The sequence below is a fragment of the Triticum aestivum genome, chromosome 5A, assembly GCF_018294505.1.
Source record: "Triticum aestivum cultivar Chinese Spring chromosome 5A, IWGSC CS RefSeq v2.1, whole genome shotgun sequence".
Taxonomy (NCBI): Eukaryota; Viridiplantae; Streptophyta; class Magnoliopsida; order Poales; family Poaceae; genus Triticum; species Triticum aestivum.
The window spans coordinates 595957803-595971673 of record NC_057806.1 but is presented as its reverse complement, the minus strand read 5'-3'; the positions used below and the strand labels follow the sequence as shown (position 1 = coordinate 595971673).

General features: G+C 44.6%; 2 protein-coding genes across 2 annotated transcripts; one reads left to right on the top strand and one right to left on the bottom strand.

Annotated features, from left to right (window-relative positions):
* The first annotated feature begins 668 nt into the window (after positions 1–668).
* On the top strand, positions 669–9090 carry LOC123105127 (mitogen-activated protein kinase kinase kinase 5). Its single transcript, XM_044527126.1, has 11 exons — positions 669–1203; positions 2143–2793; positions 2867–2954; positions 3263–3325; positions 3406–3569; positions 3893–3968; positions 4452–4511; positions 7430–7549; positions 8056–8265; positions 8345–8424; positions 8538–9090. The coding sequence occupies exons 1-11, from the start codon at positions 686–688 to the stop codon at positions 8761–8763; spliced, it is 2256 nt and encodes a 751-aa protein (XP_044383061.1). The 5' UTR covers positions 669–685; the 3' UTR covers positions 8764–9090.
* Positions 9091–11128: 2038 nt separating this feature from the next.
* On the bottom strand, positions 11129–12330 carry LOC123107876 (transcription factor RSL2-like). Its single transcript, XM_044529775.1, has 4 exons — positions 12145–12330; positions 11984–12049; positions 11801–11866; positions 11129–11705 (listed from the first exon to the last, which is right to left on the bottom strand). The coding sequence occupies exons 1-4, from the start codon at positions 12304–12306 to the stop codon at positions 11616–11618; spliced, it is 384 nt and encodes a 127-aa protein (XP_044385710.1). The 5' UTR covers positions 12307–12330; the 3' UTR covers positions 11129–11615.
* Positions 12331–13871: the final 1541 nt, after the last annotated feature.

Genomic DNA, 13871 nt, shown 5'->3' with positions numbered 1-13871 from the left:
ATATGAAATCAATATTTACCTCGTGCATCTGGCTGTAAAACAGGGCTGATCAACGGTGCCTATGCCACGCCGTACCGAAATGGGACATATATTGTATTGTATCGTGCATCCATGAGAGGACAAAGTCAACACTCAAAGTCAGCCAATCAGCGTCCGAAGACTTCTCCGATGCGTCCCGATTGACATCTCTCCGGTGCACCCGTGTCAACAAGGTGATGAAACGCTTGCGTTCTTCATCACATCATCAATCAAGAGAGAAAAAAATGTGTGCAATTTACTTGTAAGAAAAGACCGTCAGGCCAAACGGAAGCGAGTAGGCAGACGGAAGAAACGGAGAAACTCAACGGAACGGGGAAGGAAGGGCAGGCCGCGTGCAGTGCGCGACGTGTAACCGGAGACATTGACTCGCTGGACTTCTTCCCCAAGCCGCGTGGCCCCGGCCAAACCTGAGTGGAGGAAAAAAGAATAGCCGAGAGAGCAAACCAACTCCCCGCCCGGTCCCTCCCCCCCTCGCGAGAAAGGAGAAAACAAAAGCCAAAATGGCGGGGGTCGTCGTCTCCAGCCACCGATCCCCTCCCCCCCTCCCCCCACCCCCACCCCCACCCCGCCATTACCACTGTGGCCACTAGCTAGGGTTTCGTCCGCGGCCCCCCATAAGCCCCTCCCCTGCCCTCCCCCCTTCCCGATGCCCTGGTGGAAGCGCTCCGCCCACCGCCCCTCCTCCGCCTCCGCCTCCACGCCCGCCTCCCCCGCCCGCGCCTCCACCTCCCGCATCCCCCGCCACGGCGGCGCCGGCGACCCCGACCACCTGCCCCGCCTCACCAGGCAGCACCGCCTGCGCCATGTCGACGACATCGAGGTCGGGGCCTCCGCGCTCCGCCTCGACGACCCGCACGCCGCCCCGCCCTCCTCCTCCTCCTACCCCGCCAGGAGGGACGCGGTCTGGTCCGGGCTCGCCACCGCCAGCTCCACGCCGATCTCGAGGTCCCCGAGCAGCATGATGGAGGCGGCGCCGGCCAGGTCGTCGTCCACGCCCATGCTGCTGCCGCACCCTCTGCCGCTGCCCCACCATGACGACTCGCCGTGCCGAGGGCCTGGGAGGCCGCTCCCCTCCCCGAGGATGTTCGACGGGGATTGCAACGGGTCGGCCGAGTTCCTGGGGGTTGCAGAGACTGGAGGCGAGAGGCCGTCCACGTTTCCAAGGTGGGGATGCATTTTGTTTGTTTTGTACTTCCTCCGTTCCAAAATAAGTGACTCAACTTTGTACTAACTTTAGTACAAAGTTGAGTCACTTATTTGGACGGAGGGAGTACTAGTTTAGTACATGCTTCAAGCTTCCTTCCTTTGCTGTTCAAGTTCGTATAAACAGCGTAACCTTGTTAGTTCTGTTTTAGTACTGATGAAGCGATTAGGGTGTTAGCAAGGAGGCCACTAGCAGTGATTTCTGAATGAGGTTGGGGTTACCAACAATATGGGCATATAAGAAGGCATGACACATGACACTATATACTAAAACTGCCACACTAGTAGCATTTCGACCACTTTGCAGGGCAGAATGTTTTGAGGTTGGTGAGAACAGTTTAGGTGAACAATAAGATGACCAGGGAAGATGGCCTTTGCTATAGTCTAACCATGTTGACGGTCTGAAATTAGCTTGGATTAGGGCTTCAGACATACATTGCTGCATAGTTGCATTCTACCAAGAGGGTTTTAGGCTTTCTGTGAACTTATTAGCTTATGACCAGGAGATCATAGCACCTTAGCAAAAATTGGATGATATGTCACGAAAGAGTTATTGTGGTTTTGGACCCCCAGAACGAGTTGAGACAATTTGCTGTTTGGTGCTATGATACCCCATAACATTTTTACTTGATGATGCTTGGTTAAGCTACTTGCCAGTTTATTAGATCTTGACATGAAAAAAAGGCTGGCTCAGATTGTGATTTTTAACTGATGAGTGACTGAGATTGTTTCAGTACTGAAGTCAGTGAAGTGTAATTTGCTTTGATTAACTTCCATGAAGCTGCTAGTAAAGAAGATTGTACATGAACATGATTATTAAAAAAAAACTGCTGTCATGCCACACTGATCAGATTAACTCCATATCCATGTTTCTGATGTTGTTAATGTCTCTGGTGATAGATTTATGCCCCACCAAACTGTTCAAAAGGTTCACGAGCACAATGACTTACGGTCAGCTGGCACACATGGGGCCACCTGTGGCCAACGGAGAAAGACATATAAAGAGAAGTTCCAGGATGGTCCAACTGAAACTTTGAACTTTAGGTTGAATATTCCTGCTAAAAGTGCCCCGAGCAGCGGGTTTTCAAGTCCTGTACAGAGTCCTCGAAGGTTGAGTAATGTAGACTTCTCATCTGCTGCAATATCCATCCAAGGTAGCAATATATTGTCAGCACCATCACCATGGTCTTCAGATCAATCAGGATCTTCACCCCCTTCCACCTCACCTGAAAAATTTGTGGGTGGCCAGGAGCGATCTCCTCACTCTAGTCCTTTGAGAAGTCCTGCTCTTAGATCAAGATACCCAAGTGCACCTCCATCACCAATGCATACAAAGTTGTTCCCAGAGAACCACACTTCTCGTCCTGAGGGCAATCTGAGTGCCAATCTTCACCCATTACCTCTTCCTCCTGTTTCAATGAGCCCAAAGCAAACAAATTTTGGCCACCCGTCAGTTCCAAAAGTCGAGACACCCTCAATGGCTGGTCAGTGGCAAAAAAGGAAGCTCATCGGCAGTGGCACATATGGCTGTGTATATGAAGCTACCAATAGGTATGTTATATTTCATTTTTGTTGTAGTAATCGCTTCTCTAAATTTTGAACATACCATCACACCAACATACAGGCACACCGGAGCTCTTTGTGCCATGAAAGAGGTTAACATAATTCCTGATGACGCAAAATCAGTTGAGTCTTTGAAGCAATTGGAACAGGTTCGGCCATACTTGTTTTGATGTTGCTTATTTCTGCTTATGGAGATCATTAGTCTTGTTCAATGTGATTGTTTAATGTTCTCTTTTCTTGTTGAGGATTAAGAAGCATATTTTTACTTATGCTCACATTTGGTTTGTCTTCCTTTTACCACTATACAATACTTCTTAAGTATATGTAAAACTCTGACCATACTTGTTTCATTTTTCTGAACTTGGTTGGGTAATAACTGTATACCACTATTTTCTTATGCTATCTAAGGATCATGCAATTATGCACTTCGTCTGATTGCTCATCACCTTTGTTTCAGGAAATTAAATTCCTTAGCCAATTTAAGCATGAAAACATAGTGCAGTACTACGGCAGTGAAACTGTAAGTTCTACTTGCCCACACCGAGGGAATTAACAGTGCTATATAATTTTGCTATTAACGGTGATATGGGCACCTTGCAGACTGAAGATAGATTCTACATATACCTGGAATATGTTCATCCGGGTTCAATTAATAAGTACATTAGTAAACATTGTGGTGCAATGACAGAATCAGTTGTCCGCAACTTCACTCGCCATATCCTTAACGGTCTTGCTTTCCTCCATAGCCAAAAAATTATGCATAGGTAATTTTTCTTTTTCATTATTTGTTCTTTATCTGATAATTGTTCGCCACTGGCTGTTTCCTAACTTTCTGAACCTAACCTTTGTTCAGTTTTTTACATTATCTCTTGTTTTTCCCTTATACCATTTGTCAGATTGCTTGGTCCTATTTTTCCCTTCCAACTTTATTTTGCATTCAGTTCATTTTGTTTTCTTGAGCCTCTTGTACAGCTCTATCCACATCTCAAGGGCTGATTCTGATCCCATTATTGTCTGTTAGCAAGTATTGGTTGGCTAAAATGACACATGGATGATGGATGTAGATAACATTATTATACTTTTGCAGGGACATTAAAGGAGCAAATTTGCTTGTTGATGTCAATGGCGTGGTTAAATTGGCAGACTTTGGAATGGCTAAGCATGTGAGTTCCACTTTGCGTCTTGGCTTATAATTTTTGACAGCACTGGCACTTTGCACATAAGTACTTAGTAGTCACTTTAATGTCTCGTCGGCTCGTAAGTACTCAGTAGTCACTTTGAGAAGGATTAGACACAGATGAACATTTGCCTACCTTTAATTTTACGTCGCATTATGACCACCTGAGCATTATTCTGCCATAAGCTGTTAATCGTAATTTTGACATTTGATATGAGTACTTGGTAAAACATTTCAATATTTCTTAGTTGGATTGGACCATTGGTTATTATTTCGAAGTAGTTTGATATGACATTAACTTTGGTATTCCTTACTTCTATAGTTATATTTTTAGTGCATACCCTGAGAGGCAATGAATTTACTATTACACCGTTTATTTTTCTCTTGGACCTGCGCTTTCAGGTTTTTCTTATTTGCCATGGTGCTACTTTTGTAATTAATTTGCTTGACTGTTTCTTCTTCTTTTCAGTTGAGCACTGCAGCTCCAAATCTTTCACTGAAAGGAACACCATACTGGATGGCCCCTGAGGTGCGAACTAGTTAGTCTTTATATTAATCATAGTTTTCCTTTTTCCTCATCATGGTAAGGTTAATTTCGGATTCTCAAGCGTAATAGGCATTGTTTTATTTACTGACGTGCAGAAAATACTTGTGCGTTCTAATTTGTTGACGACAGCCAAAGTAAACTGCATCACAGTTTCTGTTGGATACCATGTAAATGTAATGCATTAGTCCACTGCACTACTTAGGAACACATATAAAGCAGTTAAGCCTGTTTTAGCGAGTCTCGTGCTCATCGAAAGGTTCCAGGTTGTAGCTGGGTCTGTTAGACCAAATAGGGCTACCTCCACTCTTAGGCTTCTTCAGTTGGAGCTAGAATCACCTTTTTGCATACCAAAAAGGCAAAAACACATCTAGGGGCCTTGAATTGTTCCATCAGTTTCACATTTCGTTTAGAAAAAAACTATCGGAAGGTGATACATTGATAGTCCCACCCAACTGGGCATTTCAATAAGGTTTGTTTGATCCACCCAACAATGGGATTTGTCCTATATACATTCATCCCACTTCCAAAACTACTGGCTACCCACAACTCCAAGTCAATGGCAATGCAGCACTTGGTTCGGTTCGGTTCCGGCACCCTCGCTGTCTTTCCTCTGCCATGTAGGATTGACACGCCTACTCCATACCTCGTGTTGGATGTCGTGATGTTGTTTCCAAGAAATAAAGGATGATGGTGACGGCATCACACTCCTCCATCCACCTTTACCTGTGTCTCCTTCACACTTTCATGCTGGACCGCAATCGCTACTGCCTCTTCTGAGTCAGATTTGGGCACCACCAGGAGGATTCAGAAGGAACTCAATGGTGGAATCTTCAATCACGAGTTCCACAACCTTCAACACATACGGCGATATCAAGGATAAGTACAGGTTGTTGATGGCTGTCAGAGCCAGCTAAGAGTGATGGATAAAATCTTCTGTTTAGTGAGGAGGTCGTTTTTTTGTCTCTGTAGTTTCCTCTCTCTAGGTTCTGTATAAGGGAGGTTGTTTTCATATATTGGGTCGTTGTAAACTCTTTCTTGCTTAATATATTCACGTGCAGCTCTCCTGCATGTTCTTGAAAAGATTTGGGAACCACCATGGCTGTGTAGATAGTCACTCTTAATGGAGCTTCTGTTATGATGTATGCTTTTTGCTTCTCTTCTCACACACCCTCAGTCTTGAGGTCACCGCGGTCGATATGCAGCTTCACCCTTGTAAAATGGCTGTAAATACGTTATCTTAAGAGAAATTTAACCACAGGGGTCTACCCTACTGTTTCCTTGTGAGTAATTAACTGAAACTAGCTCAAAACCTCCTGAAACTTTGTCAAAACTTTCTGACAACTACATGATAGCTCAATTCCAGGGATCTGAAACTTGCTGAAATCCACATGAACTTGCTACCCTGTTGTAGGTTTTGAAACCCATATGTTAGAACTTTGTTCTGAAGCCTGAAACATTCTTGTAACGCAGTAGCAAAATCTGAAACAAAAAACGTGGTTAAAGGGGAACGGATCCCTCCCTTAACTGCACATTGTTAGATAGAAGATGAGACCTTTCTGCGGATTTCACGCAGATAGCACCCCACAGGTTCGAACGCTGGTCGGTGAGTTTACCACCGTAAACTCTAGCCACCGAGCTAGCGCTCGGTTCTCGTGAAACCTGAAACCTGAGTTTGTTGATACACGAAACTTGCCGAAAGCTTGCTGCTGAAACTGAATTTTTACTGAACCATGAAGCTTGACTCCTAAAGGAATGATGCTTTAGTGCAGTCATCGTCTCATTGCGCATGAGGAAGACCAACATGGTTATAGCCTGTGCTGCATTGATGGCATGTGACAACACCTTGAAAAGGTCTGCTAGAGGTGGACATCACACTGACAATGCCAGCAAGGTATTTACAGCATATTCCCCTGGGCCTGCATTGAGGCCATGGCAAGTTCTCAACCGTTAGTACCTGCAGGTGGATGATTTTGGGACTAAAGCACTTGAGATGGTGTGAGTTCGGTTCTCTGATTAGGTTTGACCAAGTGGTTGATACCTATCCTGTCTAGCCATGCCAATAATTTTTAACATTTAAAGATTGAACTGCATTTGCGCAATGTAAAATAATGACTTCTCAAGCAGAGAAACTGTGTGTAGCCCACCAAAAATGCTTACATCCATTTCATGTAGTCTTCTTGTGGACATGGCGCTCAGGCAAGAAAAGCAGATGTTCCAAATTCTCAAAAGCGATTCATGCATTTAATGGAACTTTATTTTCATGCAATGTGTTTGCTACAGCACCTAAGAGAGCTGATTTCTCGAACATTCAGCCTGCCTAAGGTATTATAATTTCCATAAAATCACGCCAATAACTTAAACATGTGAACAATATGCTCAGGGGATGCTTATCATCCCACATAGATTAGATTTTGTGACGACCTTTACTAACTTTATATGTCTTGAAATTAAGAAAGAACATCCACTTAATAACATCCTTAAACTACAGAAGTTCACGTTTCAACCTTAAATTCGTAAACCATTTATTTCCAGTCTTGAACCCTGAACTACCGTAAAAGGGCAAGAAAACACCGATTTCACAATTTATGGTTGAAATAAGCAGTTTACATGTTCAAAGTGAAATGTTAACTTGTGTCTTGTGCAGTAGTTCAAGATTGCAAAGTGTTTTTTTTCTTCTAAATCTGATATCATTTTTGGTTTGCACTCTTGTTTGATATGAAATCATTTAGTTTGAATGGATATTTTACTGTAGAATCACATCATTGGGCATACTGCTAAGTTGGCATTTAGATTTACAAATTCTTTGGTTTTGCCTTTTGGTTTGTTTCATAGAGCTGTAAGCTGCATCTCATTGGTCATTGCTTATATGGCACAGTCACACTTGCACATTTGTATCCCAGGTTGTCCAGGCTACACTTGTCAAAGATGTAGGCTACGATCTTGCTGTTGATATCTGGAGCCTCGGTTGCACAATTATTGAGATGTTCACCGGCAAGCCTCCTTGGAGTGGTCTTGAAGGGGTAAATAATTCAAACCTTTGTCCGTTTTGTAAAATCAGCATGTGTTGTATGAGTTGGACTTATGTAATTAGGGTAGCTCGCTTCTCATTAGTTAGTTTTGTATATGAATGATGATAATTGCCACACATTGGTACATTGGTCTAAATAAAATTGCGAATGGAGAAGTAATGTACTCCCTCCGTTTTTTATTTACTCCACATATTAGCTTTTTCTAAAGTGAAACTTTACAAACTTTGACCAAGTTTATAGAGAAAAATATTAACATATACAATACCAAATCAATACCATAGATTCATCATTGAATATATTTTCACATCATATTCATTTTTTGCTGTAAATGTTCGTATTATTTTCTATGAACTTGGTCAAACTTTATAAAGTTTGACTTCAGTCAAAGTTAACATGCGGACTAAATAAAAACGGAGGGAGTATGTCAACATTTGGGTATTTCCCTTCCCTGTCTTGGGATTCTGAAGCATGGAATCTGCTTGTCTGTGGTGCAACAGCCTGCCGCAATGTTTAAGGTGTTGAATAAAGACCCACCAATTCCAGATAATTTATCATCAGAAGGGAAGGATTTTCTGAAAGGCTGCTTCAAGAGAATCCCGTCTGAGAGACCTACAGCAAGCAAGCTGCTTGAACACCCATTCATCCAAAATTCAAATCACTTCAGCCAGCACGTTTCTGTACATTCTCCTGCAGGAAATAAATCCCCAGTAAGCTTGCCTCAGTTGCTGTATCCCCTTGAGTTTCGAGATTTTTGTGGACGTTCATGACTTTTCATGTTAATGCCAGGATGCTGGACACTGTTCAAGAGAAAAGAAGTCCTGGAAGACTGAGCCTTGTGTGAGAGGGAAACAGACAAATACAAACGGGTGTGTACTTTCTTCACACTTCTCTGTCTGTAATTTGATGTTTGATCTGTTCATGAAAGGTTTGCACTATTACAGATCTTGACCTTGTTATTCTTTTATTGCCTTCCGACCAGCGAAACAAGCAGCTCTAGATGTCCCGGGTCATTGGGTCATCGTTTGACCGCCCCAACCAGCTTGGATACTCATAGTTTGTCCCCTCCACCGACGAGTTATAAGTCTAGTTCTGGTTCTTCAGCTCATAATACACCGAACGGCATGCATTTTTCAATCGCATACCCTCAGCCCAGTCCACTACCGAGGCCTAACGGAAAGGAATCATTAAACATGTTTTCGTATTGAAGAAGGATGGGCAAGCAGTCGTGTAAAGTATCGATGTAAAGAACGTCCCCTCGGTAATGATTGCAACGGGATATGTGTATGCTTATTTTCGGGGGAAATGTGGTGATCCCTTTGTAGCAAATTGTTTAGGGTTAGCTGTAGGTATAGCTAATGTTCCTGATTGTTGCCAGCACATAGGACATTAGGGTTGTAGTTGTAGCCTGTGTGGTGTTCATGTTGTAATCATGCCTCGATGTAATCATTTTTGATGATTTTTTGGGGGGGTCTTGAGTAATAATATGCGTGAATTGGCAACAGGAGATCAAGATAGACAATGTTTGTGTTTGTGCTCTCTGGGTTCAAAATTGGAACGTATGGTGTATTGTTCAGTGGTGGTAATTGCTTGCTCATTTGTTGTGGTCACGAGGTCCATGCTGGTTATTCTCCCTTGGCTTGATGAGCTTATTTATCATCACCCGATGGGCTACTTGCAGTTGTATCTTCAGTGGTATGTAAGTTCCAGGCAAATCTATGTGTCTCTGTAGAACATGCGTTCTCCATAGCCACGAAATAGCCTTTGGCAGTGTGATTGACACGATAATGATAAAATGATACAACGTCATGGATTCACGGCAAGCGATCGCCTCCAGCGTCTCGGGATAGTCGACTCCCTGAAACACAAATGCAAGGCCGAGGCTTGCCCTTGCGCGTCGCGAGCAGCTGCCGCAACCGTGCCTATTGTTCATTCTTCCAGACTGCAGCATCAACATTCAGCTTCACAACCCCCCCCCCCCCCCCCCCCCCCCCCTGAAGAAAAAAAGCTTCACAAAAACCTCCTGGAGGTGGTATCCATCGGTGTGCCCGCGCCGCTGATGGCCGGAGCACAGCCGAGACCTTTTACGTGCTCCGCTGATTGTAGCTTCTTGGATAGAAAGTTATACACAAAAGCACACGTCAGTGGAGGGCTCTGAAATGCTTCCTCGTGTATCACCTTCGGCCTTGCATACTAGATGGGCCAAAAGCGTCACACACATCTTCATCAGATCTTGATGAGATGAGATTCAATCATCGCAAAAAGCCACAACTTGGCGGATGGGTGTCGCATCTTGTTCATATGCTCGGATACCTCCTTGCCAACCAATGACCACACGCAATCCGCCATCGAGTGTACACTCGATCAGAGAATGGCGCCAAGAATCCCTTCCATGCACACTGCACAACGACTCTCCCTTGCCATGTTGTTGTGTCATAAGACGTCAGCTGTTTTTTTGTGTGTGGGGGTAAGATGTTAACTGTTGGTAATGAATGTCGGGCCAGCCGACATAGAAATTGTCTGATCCTCGTTGGGACTTGAATGTGCCACAATGAGATGGCATAGTGTTGATTGGAAGATATGAGACACGTGCTGTATGCGCGGGCCTCTTTTGCAGAGACACCCTGTACATACCGAGTACAATGTACACACAACTCATATGGATACTACAATATCACGCACCGGCGGAGCTTCAGCAAGGCTGAAAGGGCCATGGCCCGCCCTTGGCTGGAGCAAAATAAGATTTTACATGAAGCAGCCCACAATAATTCATTAATTTTTAATTTGGTAGCACTGTACGTACTATCCGGCCCGCCCAACATTTTTTTGATAGCTCGGCCACTGGTATCACGCAACACTCTCACTATCAACGGAAATGTTGCCTCCCGCTGGAAGAATAATCTACCGATGTGACGCATAGTCAATCCTAGGGTCTGATCCTAGGTGGACTGAGATACAATCACTCTTAATTAATACTCCATCTATTTTTATTTACTCCGCATGTTACCTTTGTTTGAAGTCAAACTTTACGAACTTTGCTAAGTTTATAGAGAAAAATATTAACATATACAATACCAAATCAATACCATTGATTCATCATTGAATATATTTTCATATCATATAAATTTGTTATTGTAAATGTCCATATTGCTTTCTACAAACTTTGTTAAAATTTACAACATTTGACTTCAGTCAAAGCTAATAAAATTGGAGGGGGTACTCACATTCAGATATTTCTTGTCTACTCTCTCTGTCTCAGAATGTTAGGTCAAAAAACGTCTTACATTCCGAGACAGGTCAAAAAACGTCTTACATTCTGAGACAGAAGGAGTACTTGTCAATTGTCATACACATATGACAGCTGACTCAAATGTTACACCACAATTTTTTTAAGAGAATTGTGTTAAGCCCATATACCCATGAGTTTCTACGAGGTAGCATTGTCAGTGAGGAAGAGAATCACTGATGGGTCGTTAATCTTTGACACTTCAGCACAAAGTTCTGACTGTCAACTGCTCAACGCACACAATTGGCCAACATGCATCAATGCATCATTATGAGATATTGCGGAGTTTACATTTTGTGTAACTAGTATAGTATTATTCCTCTCCTTTCATCAACAATAATCAACCGGAGAAAATACGGAATCTACTCTGACATTATATCAGTGATTACATAATGCGTGTCTTCTGCAGCTCCTACTACGTGCTCTACTAAAAAAGACTTGCATTCCCGGCGGCACACGTTCTGCTGATCTACTACAAAAGTGCAGGACCTGTGAAGACCAAAGCCTCGTTTGCATTTGTGACTTTGATCATGATTTGTGGAGACATGCTGGCGAGTGACCAGAAAAATTGCTTCTTGGCTTCTTGCAAAGGAAGACAACTGCAAACCCATCGTACAGAAATTCTGTAACATCGTCAGTATTACATTGGTAAGCATGGATCGTCCTTAACAGTTCATCCTCTTTCAGAACGGTTAGTTTTCGCCACGTTGAGATGGAAATCAAGCGAGTCAAGTTCATCATGGTTTTTTCTTCTTAAATAAAAGAAAAAGCTCATCACTGAGGGGTGATCCTCAGATCGATTCCGAAGCTCATGCCGCTGTAAGCGAGCGGCGCGTACATCCACATCTCGTCAGAGCTGAGCACCTGATCATGTAACAACCTTTCTGGTAAGAGACATCAAGATCACACAAAGTTCCTAGGAAAGAAAGGTCTAATACAACCATGAATATTATGCTTACCTTGATCTGTAGCTGCAAGAACTTGACGTAGAGGACTGCCTCCTCCAGCATAGTGCTGAGATCCACCTGTCAAGATATGTCACAACAGTCAGAACATACTAGCAGGCAGCAACTTATTAGTAACCAATGCAATCTCTAGTTGAATTTCTTTTGCAAAATGTAATGTATGTACGCGAGAGTTACTTTGGTTCCGTTGGGCACCAGCTTCTGCAGGACTCGGAGTCTGTCGTTAATCTTCTCCCTTCTTCTCTGCATTGGACAGAACAAAATTCTGAAGTCTGAACCAATCCACTGAAACGGTGGTATTGAATTGACCTGCGGGGCTGCACATGCATTGAGCTCACCTTCGCATAGAGGCTCTGGGGATCGGCCGCAGACCCGCGGCCGGCCCGCACTTTCACGGTGCCGCCGCCGGCGACGTTGGCCTCCTCGCCGCCGTCCCCCTGGGAGCAATTGGACTCGTTGTCCGAGCAGTAGCTGCTGGATCGCCGCTTCTGCTGCGGCATCTTGGTCTTGAATGTGACAGACTTCTCCCCCTGCATGATCACGGCCAATTAAACTGAATCAGCCCCGCGCCCTCGCCACGGTACGCAAGTAAACTCTTCAGCTATAGCTATCGATCGAAGTTGCGTTACGCCATGCCTTGTGATCTGCAGCTCGAGCCTTCTTCTTGTGCCGTCCAAGATCCCCTCCCTGATCATGGGCATGGCCGGCCTGAAAAACCTTCCGCTTCGGCGTTGCGGCGGCACCGTCGCCATTGCTGTCGCGATCGCTGAGGAGGTAACCAGCACCAGCGCGGACGCGACCGCGACCAGCGGGGGGCGAAGGGCCGGGGACCATGTTGCCATTGCCACCACGCTTGCCGGCCCTCTCCTCCTTCCGGGAGAGGTTGAGGTCGATGGAGCCGCAGTAGGAGAGCGTGTTGATCCCGAGCGACACGTCGGGCTCGCCGAGGAAGTCGTAGCCGCCGTCGAAGCACGGGTACGGCGCCGTCAGGAACCGCGCCACGATCTCCGACTCCTCCTCGTCCGGCGCGTGGCATGGCGACCACCGCGCGGCCTCCTGCGACCTGACGGCAGCTGCCTGCTCCCGCAACATTGTGTACTACTGTCCAAGCGATCGAGGCGAATGGTGCGACGCAAGCACGGAGAGACGGACGCTAGCTGCACTGCGACGTACTGTAGGGAGTAGCTAGCTAGGGAGCATGCACGCAAGTGGATGACGGTGTGTACGTACGTGCTCGTATATATGGCCATTGAGGTTGAGATGAGCTCAAAATTGTTTCTTGCACAGCTCAGGCGCTGCTAGTGCTGGTGCTAGGTGCAAGCTGGGTAACGGCTGATTCGGTCGGCAAAATGTCAGAAGTCTCAAGAGAAAACACTAGTGGTAGTATACAAATACTACCATCTCGAAGAGAAAAATGGGAAATGATTGGTAAGATACTGAGAACATTCTTGTGACAACTGACAACACAGAAACATAGTCTCTTTTAGGGTGCTTGGATCCAAGGGACTATTTTTAGTCTGACTAAAAATAGTCTTTTTTAGAGGCTTAAGTTTCAAGCACCCCTGACTAAAGAGAGGCTAGGACTAGTCTTGAGGCTAAAAATTTTTAGTCATAGGAAACCTACTAAAATATGTATTAGCTCTCTCTCTCCTCATTTAATTCCTCTCCTTTAACACACGCGAGTTCTGAATTGGAGGGTTTGGAGGATAATAAATGCTCAATAACTTGATTTTAGTCTCTTTAGTATTTGGATCCAAGTATGAGTGAGGCTAGCAAGTTTTAGTCCCACTACTTTTAGTCATGGGACTAAAACGTATCCAAGCACCCTCATAGTAACATGGACTGAAACTGTGCTGAGTTCGTGCGCGCCTGTGAGAGTGAGCGCCAGTAAATTCATGCACTTAGATCTGAAACACCATTTACATGACCTGTATGGTTACCTTTTGATTTATCCTGTCCAAGAAAAAATAAAATGCGATATTGCGATGAAATCTTCAAAGCGAGTTTTAATTTGTGTTACAACTGTCATCTAGCTCGCCGGACGCCGCGGATCGCCCCTTGAGCC